Source organism: Macrotis lagotis, chromosome 2 (genome assembly GCF_037893015.1).
Source record: "Macrotis lagotis isolate mMagLag1 chromosome 2, bilby.v1.9.chrom.fasta, whole genome shotgun sequence".
NCBI lineage: Eukaryota > Metazoa > Chordata > Mammalia > Peramelemorphia > Peramelidae > Macrotis > Macrotis lagotis.
Genome location: NC_133659.1, coordinates 156,981,096 through 157,008,242, shown reverse-complemented (window position 1 = coordinate 157,008,242; position 27,147 = coordinate 156,981,096). Strand labels below are relative to the sequence as shown.

Here is a 27,147-nt window from a genome sequence, read left to right as displayed (position 1 = left end):
TGCTTTAGTAACTACTAAAACTCTATTTTAGTAACTGAGCTAGATGTTGGCATTTTATAGGAAAAGACTCCAAATCCTCGAAAGTATGAGAGTCCAGAAACAATTTACTGCTTGGTGAAGAAACCCCAAAAGGTGAGTAATTTTGTGTCTTCATTCTAATTGATGAATAATCAATCACTTCACAGACCTTACTAAAGTGAGATTTTGGACTTTTCAAGGCTACCCTAAAATGAGCAATATCCCCAGAAGGATAGTTCTACTATTGCTAAAGGTAGAAATTGACAAAATTATCTGTTATTCTCACAAAAATTAAAAAAGGAAGTCAAGGTCCAGAGGTGAACTGGTTAATTTTTAACAGCAGAGCAAAAGAAAAAAACCCCATAAATTTAATCCACATTATTAATATTTCTTGAGTCTAGACAATCAACAAAAAAATAAATCAACCCCTTAATTGTGGTGATTGATGATTTCTGAGAAGTGCTCCCAATGAAAATTGAACAATTGGACTCTCTCAAATTTGTTAGAGCTGGCTCTAGCTTAGCCCTGCTAAGATATAAATCTTTTTATGCAAAAGATCTGTGCTTAAATTTAATTCTAACTTATCGGGATGTTGATTTTTCAAATAGATATAGTGCATTAGCCAATAAACACCGCTGATGGCCAAATTATTTTTTGGTCAATGATACTAAATCTTACTCACCTCTAACATGACTATAATATAGATTTAAGAGAAACTTTGGTCAAGGATTATGTGTAAAAGAAATTTCATCCTCTATCAGATTTCAATGTCCAGCACTGTTTTAATGCCAGCTTAAATCTTCAGAATGATCCAAGTAAATAATCCTAAAAAGAGATATGAGGAATAATTTAATTATCTCACTAGCTTCAACCTTATTTCAAACCAGCTATTTATTCATTCTGTTCTCATTTCCTAGGACCTCCCTGGGCTTCCCATTTTCTATTTCCCTAAATTTGCCTCTCCCTTCCCCATATCTCAGTTATATGAGATAAAAGCTTCTCCAGGTTTTTATTTTCTCTTGCTTATTACATTAACCACCTTCTCTATGGCTATATCCCTGAGTTATAAGATTCAAGTGAGGCAAGAATATGATACTATCCTTGCTCAAAAAGAATTTATAAATCTTGCTATGGAGAAAAGACCTAGATGAATGAAATTAGAAGACAATTTATGATAGACAATCACAAAGTATTGGAGAGTCCAAGCACTACAGGATCAACTAGGAACAGTGCAATATGAATTGATCTAGAATATTAGTCAAAAGCATACAAGGAAAGGGAGGATGTTGTGTTTGTCAGAGTTAGAAGGCATCCTATAAATCACTCAAGTCAACCCTTTCATTTTGAATTTGAAAGGGAGAGTGACTTGCCCAATTATTGTACAAGCTAATAGTGAAAACTGGACTTGAATCATTAGCTTTTTATTCATTCTTTTGTGCTCTTTCAATATCACCAAGTGACTAGAGAATGCTTGCTTCATAGCAGAGAAAGGGCTTGTTTGGGACCTTGAAACAGAATTTGAATTAGGGAAGAAACTTAGAAAACCAAGAAGCAAAGTACTAACAGGGTAAACAGTACTGGATTCTGATGTTGACCTGTCAGGGTCATTATTCCTCTTCAAGGAAAGAAGAAGAGCATTACTTCCCATTTCCCATTCTCTTCCAGTACTAGGCATTTGACTGGTCTCTTCTCTTACACAGTTCTATGCTGTCAACCCCACACACCACATCTTGTCCTTCTCAAAGGCAGAGTCTTTTCTCTCTGCTACATCCTCAGCCCCAAGGTCAGTTGGCAGGATCAGCCAAATACCCCATTCCTCATAAGCATCTTCTCAGTTCTAACCCATTCCTGGTCACCATTACACTCCAACCTTTCTTTCCATTTCCCTCTCTAAGAATCTTTCACTCTTATCATCTGATCAAAAGCTTCCTAGGTTGAGAATGCAAGAACCTAACTTCACATCCAGGTTCTCAAAGCATGAGACCTTGAACAAGTTATCTGACTTTTATGGACTCATGTGTTGGTTACCTTGGTTAATCCTCCATGCTTGTGCTAGGATGATGAAGGGAAAGAACCCTTCACACTTTGGCCCTTAAATCCAGAACTCTCCTTAAGTAATCAGAAGGTCACTGCTCACTCACTAGCATATACTTTCCAATGGGACTTCACTAGCTACAAACCACTCTGATTGGCCTTTAGACCCCAGATTTCTACTTCCTTTAGAAATCAACTGGAGTTCTATCTCATCTCCTTTAGACTAGGAAGCAAAACATAAAGTTAACATAATCTACCTGACTTGTTCTCCCGTTCTTAGATTCTAATCTCTTACTCTACTTCACAAAACCTAAAAATATTCTTCCATTCAGATGATAGATTAGAACATTTTTACTGAAGGGAACTAAAAGTAAATGGTACAACATTAAAACTCACAAGTGATTAAGTCCAGTAACTCCTGGAAAATTCTCAAATCTCTATTCCCCTCCTTATCCCTAATTAACTGTAAACTCCCCCTTCCCTCCCATTATAATCAAAGAATTTAACTCACTTATGCCAAGACAATAGCCCAACCCAGCCCAAAGGTCATTTGCAGTTGAGAATAATCAATCATCCCACCAATATTAAAGTTATAAAGGTAGAAAAGAAGCAATTTCTTCATGTCAGATGATGATCTTCACAACTCTTTTTTTTAATTTATTTATTTTGAATTTTACAATTTTCCCCCTAATCTCGCTTCCCTCCCCCTACCCTCCACAGAAGGCAGTTTGTTAGTTTTTATAGTTTCCATGGTATACATTGATCTAAGCTGAACATGATGAGAGAGAAATCATAATAAGGAAAAAAATAAAGTATAAGAGATAGAAAAGTTACATAAGATAATAGGGTTTTTTTAACTTAAAAATAATAAATAGTCTTTGGTCTTTCTTTAAACTCCACAATTCTTTCTCTGGATACAGATATATTCTCTATCACAGATACCCCGAAATTGTGCTTGAGTGTTGCACTGATGGAATGAGCAAGTCCATTAAAATTGATCATCACCCCCATGTTGCTGTTAGGGTGTACAATGTTCTTCTGGTTCTCCTCATCTCGTTCAGCATCAGTTCATGCAAATCCTTCCAGGTTTCCCTGAATTCCCATCCCTCTTGGTTTCTCATAGAACAGTAGTGTTCCATCACATACATACATATACCACAATTTATTAAGCCATTCCCAATTGATGGACATTCACTCAATTTCCAATTCTTTGCCACCACAAACAGGGCTGCTATGAATATTTTTGTTACAAGTGATGTTTTTACCCTTTTTCATGATCTCTTCAGGGTATAGACCCAGTAGTGATATTGCTGGATCAAAGGGTATGCCCATTTTTGTTGCCCTTTGGGCCTAATTCTAAATTGCTTTCCAGAAAGATCGGATGAGTTCACAACTCCACCAACAATGTATTAGTGTCCCAGATTTCCCACATCCCTTCCAACATTTATCATTGTCCTTTATGATCTTATTGGCCAGTCTGAGAGCTTCCACAACAACTCTTTTTTTTTAGGTTTTTGCAAGGCAAATGGGGTTAAGAGGCTTGCCCAAGGCCACACTGCTAAGTAATTATTAAGTGTCTGAGACCAGATTTGAACCCAGGTACTCCTGACTCCAAGGCTTTATCCACTACACCTAGCCGCCCCATTTTTTTTAGGGTTTTTTTTTGCAAGGCAATATGGTTAAGTGGCTTGCCCAAGACCACACAGCTAGGTAATTATTAAGTATCTGAGGCTGGATTTGAACTCAGCTGCTCCTGACTCCAGGGACAGTGCTCTATCCACTGTGCCACCTAGCTGTCCCTCTACAACAACTCTTAAGGAAATAGAATTTATTTCTTAGCCAGTCATCAAACAAAACTTGGAAACTCATGATCAGAAGAAGTGATCTTTCTAGTATCTCTAAAAATCATCCTGGGTTCCACTTCATCTCCTTTACTCTAGAGAGCAAATATTGAAGATTATCATAATTTATTTGGTCTGTGTTCCCATTCTCAGATTCTAATCTCTTTATCAGAATTATAATTTCTTTATTAGAATTAGACCTCCCCCCCAAAAAAAAGAATTAGAGCTCCTTCACAGGACTTAAAAAGATTCAACCATTCATATTATAGATTAGAGCACCCAGCCACTCCAAGAAAATTCTCAAATCTCTACCCACAATCAATTATACCCACTCCTATTAAATCTAAGTACCCAATTCATTTAATACAAGACAATAGCCAAGTCCAAAGGCCATTTACAGTGAGGAATTCTCAAGCATCCTCCTAATATCAAAGTTATAAAGCTAGAAAGGGAAATTTTCTTCATCAGAGATGAACTCTTAAAGAAATAAAATTTATATCCTGGTCAATAACCAAACAAAAATCTAGAATTCATTGATTAGGAGAGGTTCTCTCAGATCAACCTAATTTTACTCTGTGCTGCCCCTGAGTGTAAGATACCAAACTCATGTTGCAAGTTCATTTTGTATGTTATTTCTCTCATGTTGCATTTTTGGAAGTCCCTTTGGGTAAAAAGTATTTGTGTAAGGCATAATATATATAAGATTGCTTGGTATTTGAGGGAGGTGAGAGGGGACAGAGGGAAGGAGGGAGAAAAATTTGGAACCCAAATTTTTGTATAAAATGAAGGTTGAAAACTATCTTTACATATAATTGGGGAAAATATTATGTAAGATTAAAAAATAAAAAGTCTTTGTGCATATTCTTCCTAATAGGTAAGATCACTAATAAATGACCCTGAGTCTCCAGAGGTCTCACCCTATGAAAATTTCACCCCAACAATGGAGTTGCTCTCTCTGTCTTCTGACTGAGGATAACAAGGAGAGAACAGGACTTGGATGATCTGAGGAGGACTATCCTTACATATGTGAAGATCCTGGGACTTACCTGCATTGTTCTACACATATTTTGAGTTCTCTCCAACAGAGCAGACTGAATTTGAGCTAAGATACTGACTGAGAGGTAGACAGCCTTAGGTTCTTTTTAATTAAGCCCTTAGAATCTTCTCTAACAACTGGCTAGGATTGGGAATTTTATCTCCACAGTAGAATGCTCCCTGTGCCTGGAATCTCTTCTTATTTCTATCTTTTGGGGTTTTTTCTTCCTTAAACAAATCTGATTCTATTTCTTCAGAAGATCCTTCCCAACACTCCATATCCTTTCTCTTTGAAATTAATTACGAATTTCTCTCTCACTCTGTCTTTCTGTCTCATTCTGTCTCTCTACCTCTGTCTGTCTCTGTCTTTGTCTGTGTCTGTCTGTCTGTCTGTCTATCTATCTATCTATCTATCTATCTATCTATCTATCTTTCTACTATGCTATGGTTCCCTAGATCTATTCTGAACAATCACAAATTCCCAGCCCAGAATCTCTCCCCATTTGCTTCACAAGGGACCTCTTGGCTAACAAGAAGAAGAAGAAGCAAAACTGTAAAACTCAGCTTGATTAAAGGATTGCTCAGCATAGGCAATTTTTTTTTTTTTTTGCAGGAGTCCATTAAACAGTTATAACATTTAATTTTCCTGGATCTTGGTTTGCAAGTCTATAAAATGAAGAATTTGGATTAAGTAATCTCTAAGCTTTATTTGAACTCTATATCCTATTAACCTATCATGAAAAGTCTAAGTAAATTGAATTCCAAGAAAATTTAAAACAGATTCTAGGCTGATGTGTTGGGGTTTTTGCATTTTTTAAATTATATAAATAATTTATTTATTTTCCAATTATATACAATAATAGCTTTTATCTATCATTTTGGTAAGGTTTTGAATCTTACACATTGCCCCTCCCCTACACAGAAGGAAATCTTTACATTGTTTATCTGCTATACATTGATCAAAATTGAGTGTGTTGAGAGAGAAAAACATATCCTTAAGGAAAAAATAAAATATTGGAGATAGAAAAATTAGGTAGTACATAAGACAATTTTTTAAATTGAAAATAATAGTCTTTGGTCTTTGCTTAAACTCCACAGTTCTTTCTCTGGATACAGATGGTACTCTCCATCGCAGATACCCTAAAATTATCCCTGATTATTGCAGTAATGGAAAAAGCAAGTACATTAAGGTTGATTATCACCCCCATGTTACTGTGGGGGTTCATCTCACTCAGCATCAGTTCATGCAAGTCTTTCCAGGCTTCTCTGAAATCTGCTACGAATATTTTTGTATAAGTGATGTTTTTACCCTTTTTCATGATCTCTTCAGGGTATAGACCCAGTAGTGGTATTGCTGGATCAAAGGGTATGCCCATTTTATTGCCCTTTGGGCATAATTCCAAATTGTTCTCCAGAAAGGTTGGGTCAGTTCATAGCTCCACCAACAATGCATTAGTGTCCAATCTGAGAGGTATGAGGTGGTACCTCAGAGATGCTTTAATCTGCATTTCTCTAATCATTAATAGTTTGAAACAATTTTTCATAAGACTATAGATAGCGTTGATTTCTTCATCTGAAAATTGCCTTTGCATGTCCTTTTGACCATTTGTCACTTGAAAAATGACTTTTTTATATAAATTTGACTCAGGTATCTATATATTTTAGAAATGAGTCTTTTGTCAGAAACACTAGTTGTAAAAATTGTTTCCCAATTTACTACATTTCTTTTAATCTTTCTAGGTTGTTGTATTAACAAAAATTATACTATTGACACAGCATCAGTATGCCATATATTTTCCTTTGTTTTCTCAGAAGTATTGATGGCTTTGCATTGAGCCATCTAAATTTCCTCTTGCTTGGTTCCTTTGTGACTAGGTGACATGGTTTGAAGGTAGAATAGAATTCATATATGAATATAAGACCTTGATTGCATTTGAAAAATGCTTCAGCAAACCTGGAAAGACTTGCATGAACTGATGCAAAGTGAAGTGTGCAGAACCAGGAGAATATCAAAACATTAACAGAAATATTATATGATGATTTTCAGTGAATAATTTACCAATTCTCAATAATCCAATGATCTAAGACAATTTCAAAGGAATTCTGCAGTCACCTTTTTCTATGCTATCCCACTTCAACCACTTCAGTGTTTCTCTCTAAGATGATATTCCTTTGATTCATGTTCTGAAGCTGGGGTCTGTGAATGTGTTTTTTTTTAAATATATTGCTAATTGTATTTCAACCCAAATGATTTCCTTTGTAATCTATCGTATTTTATGCATTTAAAAACATGAGAAAGGATTTGAAGACTTCACTAGTCAGCCAAAGGGGTCCATGTGTCTGTCTTCCACATATTAATATGTAAACTCCTTGAGACTAGAAACTACTTTTATGTTTGTGCCCATCATTTATTTAGTAAGTGCTCAATAAATGCTTGTAGATTGATTAGAATCTCAGAAAAATATACATTTTTATATTTAGTGATTACCATATGTCTTTTAGTAAAATTACCTCTCTATGCAATGTTATTTCTACTTGTAAGGCAGAGAATGGCACCAACCATTCCTTTCTCCCATGATGTATTGTCCCAATAATACTCCAGAATAATCATAAATTCTATGTAATATAAGCCTTGACGAACTCCAAATGTCCTCTCTAAAGCTTTGCACATTGGTGCCCACTAGTCAAAGTCTTTGGTGAATTATCCAGGTCTGTCAACTCTTTCAGCCTCCAAAGTGAACAGAGGTGTTTAAATTGTAATTTTTATTCCAGATACTATTGATGATGGCTAAGAATAGATTTGGAATCAGAAGAGTTGACTCTGACAGTCACTTTCAGTGTGACCATGGACAAGTCATTTGACCTCTGGTTTTCTCATCAGTGAATATTCACAGAAACAAAATTCCATTTTTTTAAAAACAAAACTCTTACCAATTTCATGGTATCTGTAAGTCATGGAATGCTCTAACCTTTAAGGAATTAATAAATGGTCATTGACAAGAGGGCAATGGGGAAGTACATGGAATAAGAAACTTTATAAAAGAATTGAATCAAAAGATATCAATAAGGAAGTTTTTAACTGAAAAGGAACATGGAAACACATGGCAAGAGTGAGGGGGTAATAGGGTTATAGCCCAAAAGCTCCAATTATATCCTAGTGATATAAGAAGAAATCTAGGTCTTCCAGCATGTGAGGTGGACCTACTAATATGAACTTATGGACTGACATGGATAAGTGCCATACCAGATAGGCAAGCAAAATTGAATAGAGATCTACATCATTGGAGAGAATGACCACATTGTTAAGATCTCAAACAACTGGAATATTTGAGCAATTCTTGCACTCCTTTCCTGTGTGGTGTTGTGAAGGGAGAGAAAAACTTTTGTAAACCTTTAAGAGCTATAAAAATATGAACTGTTTTCATTTTCAAATTTCCTAGCCCTCAATGCTTCCTAGTATGTTTATTTCAGACAGCAGCTACCTTTACTAGGAATAGATGTGGAACATCTCCAGCTCCTTGCGAGACAGCCGATTTGGTTTCTGGATCTGAGGAAGAAGCAGTGGCATTCATTCAGTTCCTACCATCAAATCTACATTCTGCCATATCCAAGCTACCATACGCCTAGACTCTTGATTGGTGATATAGAACCTTTCATTCAGGATCTGACACCTGAACTTCTATACCAAGTCTTCCAGAATCTAGACTTCAGTCCCTGGGAAAGTTAATCTATTCGTCTTTGGACATCTCACCCTCCCTTCCCCCACATACACTTTCTGCCTTCCCAGAACACTCACTCCCCTTTAAAGTTTTAAGGGCAGGGACTGATGTCCTCTCAGCCTCTGTTTCTCTCTGTCTCCCTTTCCCTAAATACACACACACACATACACACACACAAAAACAAATATATGTATACAAATATTTATATATATATATATATATATATACACACACAAATGTATATAACACATCTATATGTCTATGTGTATATATTCTGTATGAATATTAGAATATAGACAATAGTTAAATAGAAATAAGGATATTTAATAGAAATAAAGAAGTATATATATATATATATATATATATAGAGAGAGAGAGAGAGAGAGAGAGAGAGACTAAAGTAGATGCATATTCATATACATATGTTTGCAAACCTTCTGTTCAACACAGTACTGGCATATATTAAGTGCAACATGTTGATGATGGTGGGAAAGTGCAGTGAATGGAGTGCTAGTGCAAGAGTCAAGAGGACCTGAATTCAAATCCCACTTCAATCACTTACTAGTTGTATGACCTTGGACAAATCACTTAACTCTGTATGCCCTATTTCATCATCTGTAAAACATCAGGAAAAAATGGCACATCACTCTAGTATCTTTGCCCAAAAAATCCAAATGAGATCATGAAAAGTCAAAGGTTAATATGAAGCTTTGGGTGCCTCAGGAAGCAGCTGTCTGCTGATACTATACTTTGTGAGGATAAGGGCATCTTGTTAGAAATTAAGATCTCCATCCTTGGGCAGAATTTCCCAATTCAAACAATAAATGATCTAAGTCAGATTAAAGGTGTAGCCAGTACGGAATTTTCCCTGAGGGAAGGGAAAGGAAAACCAAGGCAGGAAATCCTGCTCGCTATCAAAAGAAGGAATGGGGAAATAAAAAGCCTATGTGCCAGGCACTGTTCCAGGGTACATTTACTGAATCACAGTCCTTATAATAATAATGATTATACCAGAAATTATTCTGCATGAGCCAGGTAGCCTCATTCAATCTGCCTTACAGACCTATGACATGATTTTATAAGAAAATTGCCTATGGTAAGGATTTGCAGTCTCTAGTCATCAACAGGGTTTTTCATCTCTCAAATAAGAAACAAACCAGTGACACTGACCTTAGCATCATTGTCTAACCCACTGAGTAAACCATTTTCTCTATTACATGAATCCCTATATGACCTCTTGAGTTAACAAAAAAGTTGAAATGAGCTCGTTAGGCATATTTGAACAGGATCTGGTCCATCTGTGGCCAATAATGTTCTGTTCTTTGGGGACTAGATCATTAGGCTGCTCTAGATTCAGGTCTCCTAGGTCCTAACCAGGTCACTAACTGGTCCTAAGAAAGAACTTATGTTCAGTGTGCTTCAATTTTTGTCCCTCTTTGAAATGAGCTTTATGGACAGTTCCCTAGGCTCTATAGAGTTAATTAGTGATACTTGACATCTATGCATTCTCTCAAGCTACATGGAATCAAAGAGAAGAGTTTTGAAGGATGTAGGAAGCCAGCTCATTTAGAAAACAATTTTGTAGCTTACCTCTTCATAGATTGTAGCTGAGGGGGTTGAATTAGGACTTGTTTGCTTGGTAAAAGGTTGCTGAAAATCCAGAGGGAGAGAGGAGTCAGGTTACAGCTGAGAGATGCCACTGCTGCTGTAGAGTGGCATTAAATTATGAACTCAATGAGAGTAACAGGTGATGACTTCAACAAGCATCAAAGGTCTCATAGCCAGCAAACAGTTGCCCCATTATCTGTTCCTCAGGACATATACAATGCTGCTTTGTGAACTCCAGAGAAAACAAGGAGCTCTATATATCATCTATCTAGTCTCTGGACATAGATCTGACTCTTGATAATAGTGAGTATATATGAGGAAGGAAGTGGGTATCCTTCTCTCATTGCCCTTACACCAGAGCTTAGGGTTCCTAATGGTGACTGGCTGCAGTCTTGAGAACACAGCCTGACCTTACCTCCCATCCCTAATCTCTCTCTGACAGCCACATACCAATCTAGTTCCTTTGAATATTTCCGGAGCAACTGAACTACAAATGAGAAAAGAGAGGACAAGCAGACAATTAACAGCACAGAGACCACTCAATTTTGCAACAACAAGAGACAAATCTTACTGGGTTTTCTCCTTCTGAACCAAACCTTTCCATGTCCAAGGTCTTTCTGCCTTGACTCCCTGAGGATTTCACTGTGGTCCACTATACTAATCTCCCTAACATCACCTTTGCCTACAATGTCTTTTATCTTGTTCCTAGATTCTACTCCCCTTCTAGGATGGTTGAGCTGCACTAAGTCCACCTGGTTTCCCCACAAAAGAGGTCTCTTCTGGTGTTCCGGTTGGACTGAAATAAATCCTTCCTCTCCCTCTCTCTGTATTTTCTCTCCCACTTGGGTCTCAGGATTCTGATTTTATCTCTTCTGTCTCTCCTAGAGGAACTAAAGAGTCCCCATCTCTTGTTTATCCATTAACTCTAAGCTAAAGATATTTTCATTCTGGAGTCCCAACTATTTCACAGGTACACTCAAGAGTGCATGACCAGAGGCTCCAAGTCACATCACACATACACAATACCCCTAAACAAACAACTCTTATACATTCACATAAAGATAAGTAATCTTATATCTTCTGAATACCACCCATGGATATAGACATGCGTGTTCATACAAATATAAGCACTTAAATACCCTCCTGGAGAAGGAGACTTACATGCCTGGAGAATTGCACTGTTGAATACACTGTTGTATCTTTATCAGAAGGACTGGAAGCAGGAACCTAGTGATAAGAAAACAAAAGAAATGGTGCTGACAACAATGTGAAGAGGTGATCTTTGTCATTTTGTGACTCCAGCAGATGAAAATCTTTTACCTTCATTGGATTTATTAAGCATTACCTCATGCAATGAAGCATAGGGAAAGGGGAAAGACAACAAGCATTTATTAGACACCTACTTGTGCCAGGCACTGTGTTGTGTTTTTATAAATAGTATCTCATTCAATCCTTACAATAACCCTGGGAGGTACATGTTGGGGTTATTATTGTTAATGTTATTATTATTGTTATTATTCCCATTTTACAACTGAGGAACATGAAGTGAAAATCAAAGGTTAAGTGACTCATCCAAGGTCACACAGCTGGTAAATATCTGAGGACACACTTGAACTTGAGTTTCTCTAGCTCCAGGTCAGCACTCTATCTATACTCACCAGCTACCTCTAAATAACCAGTATTTATATCGCACTACTATGTACTTCTGTACATCAGTGGTGTCAAACTCAAATAGAAATGAAGGCCATGAGAAATAAGGATCCTGGCAGGTACATATTGACATAGAAAACCACATGTAAACATTGTGTTCTATTTGAATTTGTTCTATGTTCTATTGAATTTGTATTTATTTTGTTTAGTATTTCCCAATTACATTTCAATCTCTTCTGCCTCATTTGGGAACGTTGCCTGCCCTCTAGAGCTAGAGTGTTTGATATTTCTGCTTTGGATCCTGCTTTCTCTGTTGTTCCCCTTAATTCCACTTTACAAATAACACTATTAAACAGAAAGAGCTTCAAAGCCTCTTCCTTCAACACACAATTTGAGTGAGTCCAACTGAGAAAATTAGAAGAGGTTAATAGGATTCATTTTTTATAGGTCAAGTAGTTTATAGCTAGCCCTTTTTCTGTGTTTGCAGCTTTTTAGCCTCTCAAGGATTGCAAAATATTTTATATATGTACTATCTCAAACCAACCTTATGAGATAAGTGTCATTAGTCCCCATTTTATAGATGACTAAACAAGACTGAAGTAACTTGCCCAGATTTATATACCTGGTAAGTATCTTAGGCAAAATTTGTACCGAAACCTTCCTTACTCCCAGTCCACCAGTTTATTCATTAAGTTACCTGCCTGTTCTCTTTAATAACTTTTCAAATATACTTTGTGAGAAGATACTTGAGATGGAGAGATTCCCTCAATATTTTAGGAAGCCCAGATCTATAGATGAGCTAACTGGACTTCATCTTTCAATTACTTCTCCCTCTCTCTCCTTCCACAATTATCATAAAATGAGAGAGTTAAATCACATGCTCCTTAAAGTTCTTTCCACTCTAAACCCTATGATTCTGTGACCCTAGGTGCTATTTCTTATTACCAGCTACCTATTTTAGTCCTGGAAAAAGGGAAAAAAAGACATTGTTTTAAAATATCTTTTCATAAGAGCTACAGTAAATATATCCAGGTCTTAAATGATATGGATTCAATAATACATTAATAGAACATAGTCTGTAATATATTAATAGAATATACAATATAATATTCCATAAGATATTATAAAAATATATGATAATTAATAAATATAATAAATTATTGATATATTTATATATGTCACATAATATAATAATATATAAGGTAATGTAACTATGGAGATATATAATAATTGTTATTATATTATAACAATATAATATAAATGAGTGCTGAACTTGGATTCGGGAGAACTGGATTTGAATGTAAATTCCATTGTTACCAGCTATGTCACATCATTTCTCAGAACCACAGTTTTCTTTATCTGTAAGATGGGTATAATAGTGACTTTAGTGGTCTTGTCACTCATTAGTTATATAACCTTCATCCAAGTCATTTCACAACTCAGAGTTTCCTCTTCTGGAAAAAAAAAGGAAGAGATTATTATTTATGCTTCCTGTCTTGCAAGTTTGTTATGAAGGAAATTGTTTTGGAAACCTTCAGAGTGCTAAATCTATATTATATAATAGATAATAATAAATGGTTTATGTATCCAAAGAAAACACAGACCCTGGGAAAGTTCTTTCCAAAATTAAGGAAACATACAATGAATACCCTCCAAATGGCTGCTAATTTAATTCCTTTTTGGTAAAAAGTCCTGAGATGATTGAGAAGGAAATAGAGACAGGCAGACAGTGAGTTAGAGAGAGGCTATTAGCACAGATGAGAGAAGGAAGTTTCAGTCCATTTTCATGCCCAGGGCTCTGAACATGAATACTCCTCAGTGAATATTCATTACTGGCAGACTAGAAAACAGTTAATGGGAACTGTCCGGATCACATTAGAAGAAATAGAGTGGAAATTTCTCTCTATCCCTTCTCTCACATTTCAATCTTCTCTTTTCTGGGATGAGCCCTTCTAATGCAATTCAATAAGGATGAAGAAAAAACATTCTATGTGTTTGATACCCCAACTGTAGCTAATGTACCTAGCTATTGCCCATGCCTAAGCATGTTTTTCCTCCTCCCCTCAGTCCCTTGACTTCTTTGACTTCCTTCAAGACTCAACTCAAATATTACCTTCTATAAGAAGCCCTTCCCCCCTTTAGTGTCTATATATGCATATATATATGGTGCCTATATAGATATAGATATATATGTATATATATATATTCACACACATACATATATGCATGGATGTATAAAAGTACATACATACACATAAATATATGTATTTTTACTTGTATATAGATATATAGATATATAGAGAGAAATATATCTGTGAGTATGCTGTCTTCTCCCATTTGAATTTGAATTTCTTGAGATCAGGAACCATGTCTTTGTATTGTCAGAGCTTAGTAGAGTACAGAGTAGGCACTTAATAAATGCTTGCTGACAAACTATAAATAATACAAGAAAATTTTATAATGACAATAATTCACAGTCATATTGTACTTTGAGGCTCACAAAGTATAACTCTTCAAGGTCAACAGGATAATTTATTTTCCCATATTTTGCAGATAAGTAAACAGATTTGAAAAAGTTAAATGATTTGTCCCATGGTTACATGACTGACCACTGATGGAAATGGTCTTTGAAATCAGATTTCCTGATTCCAAGGTAAACATTATATTATATTATGTTGTATTGTATTGTATTATATTGTATTGTAATATACTACATAATATAAAATACTATATAATACTACAGAGTTATTCAAGAAATGGTCTTGACTTTAGGCTATTCATCACTCTTAATATATCTTCTCTGGCCCTTCCCTAAGAGCCTCAAATCTCTTTGGAAATGTCTGACTTTCATATTCTACCCTGAGCCTGAGGACTTCTAAGTAGGACTGGACTTACTCATTGGTTAAATAGGACAACTACCCACATGTATGGGAACCATCCAGGACAGGACTATTATTATTAGACTGTGGTCACTAGGACTCTAGGGATGATTTTGTTCCATGAACTTTCTATTAGACTCCTGTATAAGCTGACAGCTGTACTCTAAAATTTGCTCTGCCTGCTCCATGATTTGAGAAATCTGTAACCATTAACAGAGAATTTTCTTCCATAATTAGATAATAGACTTAAGAACAGATATTCATGAAAGTGCTGACAAATTCATTTTAATTCATGCTGAAGTAGTAATGACTGCATTCCTGAGATCAGAGAAAAGGGAAGTCCAGGATGACAAAGAAGAACTTCATTGATTGCATAAATACTAGACCTTCTTATCCTAGACCTTCCATTTAGCCTAAAAGTTTTCCCTCTTAATTTTGGTTTCTTCATCAATTGAATATCTCTGAAGTCATATACAGTCAAAATAAATTCAATTGCTATTACAGAGAGACAACTTCCTTATTCTTGTACCTTCCCTGACTATCCTGTTGTAAAATTCCCAATCAACAATTCATATTTTTGAAATATCATTTTCTCTTACTTTTTTCGATTACATGCAAAGATAGTTTTCAACATTGATCTTTTTGGAAGGGTTTGAGTTTCACCTTTTTCTACTTCATTTCCCTCTGCTCCTCCCCATAACAGTGAGCAATCTGATATAAGTTATACAAGTCAGTAACAGAACCATCCTCTTTTAAAAGAGGAAACTGAGGCACAGAATGTTTAAGTCCCACAACTCTCATTCAATCTGAAACTTGAACCCAAGATTTCTGATTCCAAGCTCTTACTACTACATCTCACTGTGTTTTAAAAAAAATTGTATGTCATTATAACTGGGGTCAAATAAACTTGAAACTATTTCACTTTCCAAGATTTTGTTCTTCCATTTGAGGTCTAGTCATTCCCCAGATATTATATGCAAGTGTGTTGTGAGGCTTAAACAAGATAATTGATGCAAAGCATTTTGCAAATCTTAAATTGATCTATAAATGCTAGTTATTGTTAATATTTGTTGTTATTATTATTAGGCTATTGTCACTAGGACTCTATTGGATGACTTTGTTCCATGAACCTTCTATTAGACTCGTGTATAAACTGACTGCTATATTTGAATATGGATAAGTGATGGTAAGTCAATTAGAGCTATCTTCAGCATGTTCTTGATTCTTATAGATTTCTGCAGGACTTTCCTGAGTCTTGAGAGAAGCTAGAAATGTACCTGTTCTGGAAACTGGACTACAGAATAAAAGGTGTTTCCTTGTTCTGTTTCATTAGGCACCTATACAAGAGAAGGGATAGGTAGAGTGTCACAGATTTTGCATTCACGTTGACTTTCAAGCTCAGTGTCATTCTCAGTTCCTAACTCACCTAACTAAACAGTTGCCAAATAGTCTACCTCCATTACAGCTCTCTTCCATATCACTTTCTCCTTATTCAAATACCACCACTCTAGGTATCCCATGAATACAAAACTTTTCTCCTTCGAATTTTTCATTCTTTCTGCTTTCAGTGAAGAAAATTAGAGTTGGCTAAGAACTTGTGCTTTTTGGAAAATCAAAACAATGAGTCACAAAAGTCTGGGAGCTGAAGACTGTGCAAGGACTTTTGCACAAGCCAAATGGCAATCTGCCATACCTAGTCCAACAGCAGCAGAGTCCAGAAGAAGCAGACCCATCTACCCATCACCCATACCACATTAAGAAACAAACCTGGAAAAATTAATTTTAAAATATATTTTTAAAACCATTTTTTTAGGGTTTTGCAAAGCAATGGGGTTAAGTGGCTTGCCTAAGGCCACACAGCTAGGTAATTATTAAGTGTCTGAGGCTGGATTTGAACTCAGGTCCCCCTGGCTCCAGGGCCAGTGCTCTATCCACTGCACCACCTAACCACTCCTAAAATATATTTTTAAAAGGAAATTCTTTTGGTAGGAGTGGTGAATGCTTTGCAGAAGTAGATTAAGTCTGAAAACCACTCTCTAGAGATGGAGATGATTGGGGTAAGAGGGGACCCAGGTGATGAAAGGGAATGTTGGTACTTCTGTTCTTGCTACAGTAATTATCCCTTTGTAAAAGCTAATTGATGGCATAGAACTGTGGCACCAATCACTGATTACTGTAGAGGTAATACACAGGAATGGGTATTCTTCTGATCACATTAAAAACAAGACACTTTTGACATCTCAGAGTCCCTAGAACTGAACTGAATGATAATTGGCCTCATTCTGAATAATAAGTTCAGAGCATCACTGCAACACTACTTTTGTGTAATTGAAAACTGATGACCTCCCCTAGATATCAGGTTCTTCATCTATAAAATGAGATTAGACTAAATTGATTTTATGAGGTTCTATCCAATTCTAGATCCTTTGTTCCAAGGTTTTCATTTCTGCCTTCCCTTCATCTCCTTTTTTAATCATATTTCCCTTGTCCTGTTCTTTTTCCTTCTTCCTCTCCCCATGACTAAAACCAAAACTGTCAGGTAGGTGCCTATAAAGTATATATGGTCAGAATTGGAAAAACTCTGCTGACTCCCTCATTCCTGCCACTCCAAGCCCTACTACAAATTGCCATGTACCCCAGACCATATGGGACACTAATTCCAGTAATACCAAGACATACCTGATTCCTCTGGTGGTTACCATGATGAATTTTCTCATAAAACGTCAGGTTCATATCTGTGGGAGAATAAAAGCAAAGAATAGAGATGTCTGAGCTGGAATGTGGGATTCCAGAAGCCATCCTTCCCTCCTTAATCTGTTGTATCACTAGCCAATTGCATTGCACTATTCCAAATGAAAGAGTGCTCAAAAAGATCTCCAGGAAAGGAAATCTTCTAGCTTTATTAGGTAACCCTCCATGCTGACAAGCAGTCAAGTATAGCACCATCTCTACCAAGAATTACAAGCAAATTTAAGATAGTATTTTATAACAATAATCCTTTGAAGTGGGTAGATCCTGGGAGAAAGGTAGACATCAAGACACTTGGAAGAGTTTCAGAGAGAAGGAAATTAGTGATGTCTTATATGATATCATATCACTAAGACTCAGAACTAAAGGAGAAAATATGACTATAGGCTTGTGGGATATCAGGAAGAAATGGACTATAGTATACAGTTCTCACCACCACTCCAAACACTTCCCTCCAAAGCTTCTTGGGAATCTGAACTGTGAGAGGCTGTCAAACTTTGATATCAATCAGAACTGTCTCTAGGAAATAGCCTTTGATTTGGGTCTTTCCACTTGCCTGCTTCTTGATTCCTCTTCTTCCTTTTTCGAATCACAATCACAAGGATGCTGAAAAGTACCATGATGACCAGGGGAATTACAGAGAAACCCAAAACCTGTGGCAACCGCAATTCTGAGAAAGGCAGAAAGAATAGATGAACTCTTATCCCTCCCACTTATCTCCCAACATTTCTCTTTCCTTCTAGAAAGAAACACTGCATCATTTCATAAAATAACTGAAGCATGGACCTTCAACTGCTACCAAGGCAACTTTTAACCTATACTCCCACTGTAGTCTGTTAAGAGTCTTTACTGTTGGGGTGGCTAGGTGGCACAATGGATGGAGCACCAGCCCTGGAGTCAAGAGTACCTGAGTTCAAATCTGGCCTCAGACACTTAATAATTACCTAGCTGTGTGGCCTTGAGCAAGCCACTTACCCCCGTTGTCTTGCAAAAAAATTTTTTAAAAAAGCATTTCTACTGTCCCATTTTTGCTGCAATTTCTAGGATAGAGTGCCAAGTCTGGAGTCAGGAAGACCAGAGTTCAAATCTAGTATCTCTTACTAGTTGTGGGACTCTAGACAAGTCACTTAATTCTGTTTACTTCAGTTTTCTCATCTGTAAAATGATCTGGAGAAAGAAATGGAAACCCATTTCAGCATGTTTGCCAAGAAAACCCCAAATGGATCATGAAGAATAGGATATGACTGAACAACTCCTGTCCATTTCAAGTCCCACCACCTCCATAAAGTTTCCATACTATCTCCAGTCTTTAGTGATCTCTCTCAAAAAAACACTATTTCTGTGGACCTTAGAATACTTAGTCATATATTTTTGAGTATTATAATTGTGCATTATTAATCAACAAGAATTAATTCATCACTTTCCTGTAGTTTGGCTTGCATTCCCTTCATACCACTGAAATTACTCTTGCCAAGGTCACCAACACCTCTTATTAGGCAAATTCAATGATTATTCTGTCATTTGTCACAACTGAAATCCTTCTTTCTAAAAATATTATCTGTCCTTGGCTTCCATGACTTCTTTCCTTCCTGGTTCTTATGTTTGTTTGAGGTTCTTTCCCAATATTATTCATTCTTTCATCTTTTACCATCTTTCATCTCCAAAGTTCTGACCTTGTCCTTGTCTCTTTCTATGTTCCTACACTTCAGTGATTTAAATGATGACAATCATGAAGATATCCATGCATGTTAAACCTCAATCTCCAGCCTGTATAACATTCTACATTTCTAAGTACCTAGTTAACAATTCTGTCTAAATAAACTGCTAACCCCTTAAATTCCACTCATCCAAAGCTGATGTCATCATTTACCCTCCACGAATCTAACCCCTTTATCTAATCTCTCTGCTTGTGGATAGTACCTGTCACATAATCTCAGAAGTTCAGAACTCTGTTTTTTCTTCTTGCTAAGCAGCCCAAAGCAATTCTTAACAGCTTTATATACCTGACAAAATAATCAGCCTTTTACATAGTCCTTTTTACATAGTCACTCCCCTGCTTGCAAACCTTTAGGGATTTTCCATCACCTAAAAAGAATCCATGTTGATTTTTTTTTCCTTTCCAAACTCAAGGAATACTTACTGCCTAGAATCAGATTCTAGTATGGAATAATTTGAAATATTTCACTTGTGTTGTTCATTCTTTATGCTCAAAGAAGACTAATTACCTCACAAGAGTGATGTCTTAACTTACATGTTAAGGTAATTCTGCTTCTACTGTGAAGGCAGAAGCTATGACTTATACTTTTTTTACATCTTCCATAGTACCTAATATAAAGCTAGATATAATGGAAGTTTTTACAAAAAAATCCATATTGGATAAATTCAAAGAACCAAATGAATGTTTCATACCATACTTCATTCAGAAGTCTGCAATTCATGATGGAGCAATATGATCACTTCCCTGAGTTGTGTGATATGGCAAAACTGAGATACAATTGAGACATAAGCTAGTTTCCTTCAAGAATTTCATTTGAAACATTTGACAGTCTAGGACAGATAAGGCATTTATTTTTCCCTTCTAAAAGATACCACAGACATGATTCATGATGTTAGATGTCATCTCCTTTTAAAGCCATCAGCTTACCTTCAGAAGGATATATATGTTTGTTTCTCAGGAATTAAGAAAACTTGTAAACTCTCTCTCTAGGTCAAACTTTCTTATGACTTATAATGGCTCTCTACCTTTGGAGGGATAGTCTCCATGAAAGAGATGATGACAGATTTAGAATTGGAAGAGATATTAGAAGCCATAGATTTAATTTTTACATATGAGGAAATTTAGACATGTAGAGGTTGAATGCTTTGTCAAATGTGCAGTTACTAAGTTTCTGAGGTAAGTTTCAAACCAGTGTCTTTCTAACTCTGAAACCCCTGTGCTATCCACTAGACGATGATGTTTCTCAAAATCCTTCTTTTTACAAGAATATTGAGATATGGTAAGAAAATTTTCTAGAGGCTAATATAGAAAACAAAGCTAGAGAAAGATAATGATTAGAGGGAGGGAAAAGAGATAAGCCCGTAATGTTGGCTTCTTTAGTGCAATTGACTGAGCTAATGGGGAAATCATTAGAAGGATTTTGTCACCATAAAAAAAAAAAATGAAACTAGCAAAAATACTTCTTTTCTCCTGTTGCATTGGGAAAGTATTCTTCTTACCTGGGCTAGAACATGGCCAAGTAAAGTTGACAGTATGGTTCCTTGAGCTAACTGAATTGTTAGCATTGCAGGTATAGGAATTGTCAGTGTTAATGGCTTGTATATGGAGTTGTAGATGGAAATGTGTCCCTGAGGTATTAATTTGCTCTCTCCCTCTGTACCAGGTATATGTCAAATTACTGTTCCCATGGTCAGAACAGAACAGATTCACAAGGCATAAGGTGTTATTCCATAACTCTCCAGTCACATCAATCTTTGGCTCCTGGACAGGATCTAGAAACAAAAGTTCTGTTAAGATTGACACAGGTTAAAAAGGTGCTACAGGGCTAATAGAGAGGTTGGAAAATGTCATTACTAGGTAACTCACCAAACACAGTAACCTGGAAGCAGGTACTAATTAAAACATTTCCTTTCTGACTGGTGATTTCCAAGAAGTAGAGGCCATTGTCATTCTTTTGAGCTGTGTTAATGTATAAGGTCAAGTTCTTAGTTTCGACATGAACTCTGTTTTTAAATTGGCCAGCTTCCCATTTCACCTCAGAGTTGCTTTTCAAACTCAGTATCTTAAATTTTTCCTGAGTGGAAGCTAATTTCACAAACCAATCAAACTTTATATTGTTTACATAGTCCTCACTCCAAATCGGTTGTAAGATGATCTGATTTCCCATGATGACAGCTATGCTCTTTGTCTTCATATCACAATTTGATGTTCCTAGAAGAGAAAAGTTCAGGAAGTAAAGGTAGAGATCATTAGCTTTGAGTGCAAAACCTGACTAATTTTATCTCAAAGGAAATAACATTAGGCAAATAACCCCCCCACACCCAGAAGAAGGAATATGTATGTTTACAGGGCAGGCTCAGTGCAACAGTAGATTTCCTTCCCTGGCTTTCCCACAAGGAAATCTTATCTACTAAATATCAGCTTTGTGCAGAGCCTCAAAGACTGACTCTGACATGGGACTGTAAGATCTAAGAGAAAGAATACATATTCAAGGAAAAATATTAGATAATTTACCACTTTTCTGATAGTATCAGTATAGGTAGTATTTCTAATCCTATGTCAGATGATAAGCCAGTCTATCTAACTTTGTTCTCACGTGAATCCTCAGTCTTGGATCACTCCCAATACACCATTCCTTTTGCTCCTATGCATATGCTGCTGAACAAAAAGTGAAGAAAATAAGGCAGTCATTCTGAATGGTCTTATTAATTAAACTGAATCTTGATCAAGCCACATTCTCAGCAGCAGGAGCTGAAGGCTTTCAACCTATTTTCTCATTTGAAAGTCTTTTTCCTCAATTGTGCACCAATCAGATTTGATCTCTCCTGTCAGGGACATCCACTTTCCCAAAGGTATTTAAGCATGATGCCCATGGTGGGATCTTTGGTTGTTGAAAGAGACCAATGATCATCAATTTAGTGATTAGTAGCTAGTCTAATTAATAAATTGATTATAATTACCTAGAAACGCCCTCTCAGGATTTTTATTCATCACAGTACTTTTCCAGGTTTTTTTTATATCTGACGCCCCACCACACACTCTTCAATTCACTTACATTGGCATCCTTGCTATTGCTCACACATTTCATTACCTAACTCTACCTTTCTGCTGACTCTCCCCCCAGTTCCCCCTTCCTTCTCACTTCTCTATCTTAGCTTCCTGTTAAGACTCAGATCAAATGCCAAATTCTGTAGAAGGTCTTTTCCAGTAATGAATACCTTCCTTCTCACATTACCCTCCCATTTGCAATTCAGAATATATATAAATTATAGTATATAGAAATATACATTACTATTTTCATGCCATTGTATTTGAATTTCTGTGTGTCACCAGACCTAAGACTGAATGTTTCCTCTCTACTCATACAAAAACAGTTCTAGGTCAAGACCACATTATGTTTCACTTGAATTATAAAAATAACTTTCTAAGTGGCCTCCATACTGAATGTTTTTTCCCCTCCACTCTAACATATAGCTATTTAAAATGGTTTTACAAAAGAACATTTCAAAATGTCATTCTCCAGTTCAGTAAATTCCAGTGTGTCAATATTATCTCTAGGATCAAAAAAAAATTAATCATTTAAGGCGCTATACAAGTTGGCTGCAAGCTACATTCTCTTCATTTGAATATTACTCCATCCAGAAACCTTCCAGTTTCTCACTCTGCATATTCTGTCTCCTACCTGGGCCCATATGCTAGTAATGAACTCCATCTTTACTTTTACCTCAAATTTCCTTATTTCCTTAGAAACTCAGCTCCAATGCCACCTTCTATCAAGAAAGGTAGAATTCCCTCAGATTCCAGTATCTTCCCCCACAAAATTACTTTTCATTTCTTTTGCATAATAGAAATAGTTAAAATTTATGGTCCCACAGGAAGTCAACCACAAAACATTTACTGATATTGCTAGTGGTAGTGGTCAGTTGCTTTAATCTGCATGACCTTGTTGGGGTATTCTTGGTAAAGCTACTAGAGTTGTTTGCCATTTCCTTCTCCAGCTCATTTTACAGACAAAAAAAAAACTGACACCACCAAGCTACCCACAAGAATTTATTAAGTGATCACTATGTGTAATGCTGTGAAAAGATTGGGAACACAAAGAAAGGCAAAACCTTCAAGGTTGTCAATTCACAGTTAGAGGGGCTTTGGTATGAATGACAATTCATAATGCTTCATTATGTTCATGTACCAATCAATCAACTAGTCCTTGGCGACTGAAGTCGGTTGCCTTTTCTGGTTCCTCTGCTCCTTAAGCTCTCTGCTACTTTTGCATACTCTCTTCTCCCTTGGCTTCTTAAAAGAAAAACAAAGTTCTCTCCCAGTTCTCCTTCTCAGTTTCCCTTGATGAGTTTCATACACAATCAAACACATCACACAAGTGTACCAAGGTTCTGTTCTATGTACTCTCCTCTTCTTTATATTTACTCTTCCCTTTGATCTCATCAATTCCAACGTGCTCTGATTCTCATCTCTAGCAGATGATCCCTAAATCCATATATCTACTACTAAACTCTCTTTTGAACTTTTACCCCACACCCAACTGTGTACTGGGCATGTTGACTAGGATATTCCATTGAAATATCAAAATAAACATATACAAAATAAACCTTATTCCCTCAGTGATACAGGCTTACAATCTGGTTGTCATCCTAGACCTCTCATTCTCACACAGTATACACATCCCATCACTTGCCAAATCATACATTGTCTATATTCACAATATACCTCAAATTTTAACCCCTTCTCTCTATTTGAACAACGACTACTGGAGTCCCTCATTTTCTTTCAAGTGGACTACTAGCTTTCTAACCAGTCAACCTGGCTCAAGCTTTTATCCACTTAAATAGAGCCTACCAAGATAATAATAATATGTCTGATCTTGTTATCTCTTGTACTTTATGTTCCTTCCTTAAGGATGTGATTTCTCTCTCATCACACTCAATTTGGATCAATGTACAACATGGAAACAATGTAAAGACTGACAAATTGCTTTCTGTGGAGGAGTGGGAGAGGGAAGTAAGATGGGGGGAAAATTGTAAAACTCAAAATAAATAAAATCTTTAACAAAAAAGATAATATAATTCTAAAATAATACAAGGCACAGATATGGCTTTGTTATCTTCCTGATCAAAAGAGACCCCTTGTTACTTCTAAGATTACAATAATAATAATAGATAGATAGCATTAATATGTAATTATTATATACATTAATATAGCACAATGAATAGTACGCAGGGCTTGGAGTCAGGCAGATTCATCTTCCTGAGTTTAAATCCTGCCTCACATATTTACAAGCTGAATGACTTTGAGCAAGTCATTTAAACACTGTTCATCTTATTTCCTCATTTGTAAAATGAACTAGAGAAGGAAATGTCAAACCACTCTGATATCTTTGCCAAGAGAATCAGAAAAATGAGGTCATGAAGTTTCCAACATGACCAAAGTCACTATACTAGCAAATTATGTGTCAGAATTTGGGTATAATCAGTATCTCACTTGATCTTCATAATAACCCTTAAAGGTAGATTATATTATTATTATTATTCTCCTTTTAGAGTTGAGGAAAAACTAAACAGACAAAGGTTGTTCTGCCCAGGATCACATAGCTAGTAAGTACCTAAGGCTAGATTTAAAATCAGGCCTTCTTGACTCAGACTCAGTATTCTATCTAGTGCACAGAGTCAGGAATGGTCCTCTGTATTTCACAATCAGGAAAGTTGAAGTCCAGGAAACGGAATCTTGTCTAGGGTTTCTGTTTATGTAAGTTGGTGGCAGTGTCAGTGAGCCTCCTAGCCCCAGCCCCAATCCCACCCTGGTGCCCAGCCTACTTGATTAGACTTTGCTTGGGGCAAAGAAGCTACTGCAGTCTCATTGCTCTAAGGATGAGCAGCTTTCCATGTGTGATGGAACTCTACTCCCCTTAGGGGCTCCCTGGTCCTCATTATACCTAATCCACCCCTCTGGAAACCCCTTACCTTGGGTCTGAAGCATAAGGAAGATAAGGAGAGTGAAAGTTCTCCAAAGCATCTCTACAGAGTACAGTTCACAGCCAGGGTTCCTCAATCCCCCAGCTAAGACTTGCTTCCCTCAGCTGGCCCCCCACACTGTGGCTTACACTGTCTTTTGCAGACAACAAGAAGTTGCATGCTTTGTGGGGGGTAAGTATAGGCGGTCGTTGAAGTATTAGTCCGGCCACAGTTTCCTCTGTGCTGTCTATGTTTGGTCTTCTGTGAATTGATAAGGCATCAGTACTGAGTTGAGAAGAGCTCAGCCCCTGAGCAATGGGCTCATACATTTACAGATTTGAGCCTGTCAAAGGCACAAAGATCGCTAGTGAGGTCAACTCCTCTGCTCTGAGGGCTCCTCTCTCTGTTAGTTCTGGCAGTGACAGTTTTGCCAACGGGCATTTGTGAGGTGTTTCCTATTTGCTCAGGATTCTGCTGAGAACTGGGTATACAAAGAAAGGCAAAAACAGAGCCAATCTTTAGGAAGTTTATATGCTAAGTCGGAGGATAGCAAGTAAAGCAAAAACAGATGTATATGAGGTCATCTGAGAGGAGAAAGTTCTGTAAATTGAAGAGATGGGGTGGAGTGGATACCTTGCAAGGCCTCTCACAGGAGATTTTGACCTAGTCTTGAAGGAAACAACTTTAACATTTTAAGGTTTGAAAATACTTTATAGGGCAGCTAGGTGGCGCAGTGGATAAAGCACCAGCCCTAGAGTCAGGAGTACCTGGGTTCAAATCCGGTCTCAGACTCTTAATAATTACCTAGCTGTGTGCCCTTGGGCAAGCCATTTAACCCCATTTGCCTTGCAAAAACCTAAAAAAAAAATACTTTACATACGAAGGTGGCAGAGATGAGGCTCATCCTTGGACCATTCTGCTAGGTTCTCAACCAGGTTTGTTGAGTTTGCTCCCAGAAAATATATGGTACAGGAATAAATACTCCCATTCAGAACACCTGCAGGCATTTTTGATACCTTTCTGTTGGCATATGGTGATGATAATGGCTGCCAAGTTAGCAGTAAATGTTCATACAAAAGGCATAAACAGGTAAAATCTATCATTGTCTCTTTTTTTACATCTTTCTGTGTCTGTCTCTGTCTCTGTTTCTTTTTCTATCCTCTTTCACAAGAGAAGAAAGAAATATTGTGGACCTCCAGATAGGGAGAGAAGTAGTGTCAGTAAGACTGGCTATCCCATCTTCCCATCTGCATAAGCTTTCCATATGGCCACCTGTTTCTGCTGTCTGTGTTGTGGGATTGAGTACTGGAGATGGAACAGAATGGACGATGACTTTGTGAGTTTTTAGTGGCCAGAAGCATGAATAGAAATAACAATTTGGCCATAAAACAGGAGAGAGAGAGAGAGAGAGAGAGAGCTTCAACTACACCACCAGAAAGTTTTTTCCTCGTTATTTTCTTGGCAGGGAGGAGATAGAATATGTGTGCAGAATAAAACATGCATTTTCATATACAACTAATATATAAGGACTTATATTTTAAAAGAGTTCAAGAGGGGGGATGAAAGGAAGTGATAATGCTATGAGAAAAAAAGTAAACAAAAGAAAATTGCACAAAAGAGACTAGAAGGAAGCTCAGAAGAGGACATAGATGAAATAGGGCAATTTGAGAACTACTTTGTTAAGCTAAATACATACTAGAATCCTATGACAATGGGGTCAAGACTAGGGAAAGAAGCAAAAGAAGCAGCTGTTGGGTGGAAAGAAAGCATGAAAGAATAGGGAACAGTTAAGGTCCCAGACATTCAAAATGAGAGTAAACTGTAAGTTTAATATAAGTAAGAAGGTAAAAATAGAAGAGATTGTACTATAAAAAGGGAATGACAAAGTTCAAGACTTTGGAGGTAAAGCCTTTGCTAAGGTCTAAAGTGTGG

The 27,147-nt window shown here is 36.7% G+C and overlaps 2 protein-coding genes across 6 annotated transcripts in view; one reads left to right on the top strand and one right to left on the bottom strand.

Annotated features, from left to right (window-relative positions):
- LOC141513339 (T-lymphocyte surface antigen Ly-9-like) overlaps positions 1-6,654 on the top strand; it is a 38,322-nt gene extending 31,668 nt beyond the window's left edge. For both annotated transcript variants that reach the window (XM_074223053.1, XM_074223055.1), the window contains 2 exons: positions 61-132; positions 4,768-6,654. In XM_074223053.1, coding sequence (XP_074079154.1) covers positions 61-132; positions 4,768-4,863 — 168 coding nt within the window. In that variant the 3' untranslated portion in view covers positions 4,864-6,654. The remainder of the gene's footprint in view (positions 1-60; positions 133-4,767) is intronic.
- CD244 (CD244 molecule) overlaps positions 1-27,147 on the bottom strand; it is a 78,753-nt gene that overhangs the window by 984 nt on the left and 50,622 nt on the right. The window contains exons 1-10 of one of the 4 annotated variants that reach the window (XR_012475768.1): positions 25,225-25,474; positions 21,116-21,460; positions 20,749-21,021; positions 18,089-18,202; positions 17,464-17,519; positions 16,062-16,121; positions 11,417-11,482; positions 10,238-10,297; positions 8,411-8,475; positions 701-843 (exon numbers count right to left, since the gene is read on the bottom strand). Coding sequence is in view for 3 of the 4 variants with exons in the window: in XM_074223063.1 (XP_074079164.1) it covers positions 8,416-8,475; positions 10,238-10,297; positions 11,417-11,482; positions 16,062-16,121; positions 17,464-17,519; positions 18,089-18,202; positions 20,749-21,021; positions 21,116-21,460; positions 25,225-25,276 (1,086 nt within the window). In the remaining variant the exon portion in view is untranslated. Of the gene's footprint in view, positions 1-700; positions 844-2,564; positions 8,476-10,237; positions 10,298-11,416; positions 11,483-16,061; positions 16,122-17,463; positions 17,520-18,088; positions 18,203-20,748; positions 21,022-21,115; positions 21,461-25,224; positions 25,476-27,147 lie in introns of those variants that run through there. The other 3 variants (XM_074223063.1, XM_074223065.1, XM_074223064.1) reach the window with 3 other exon arrangements.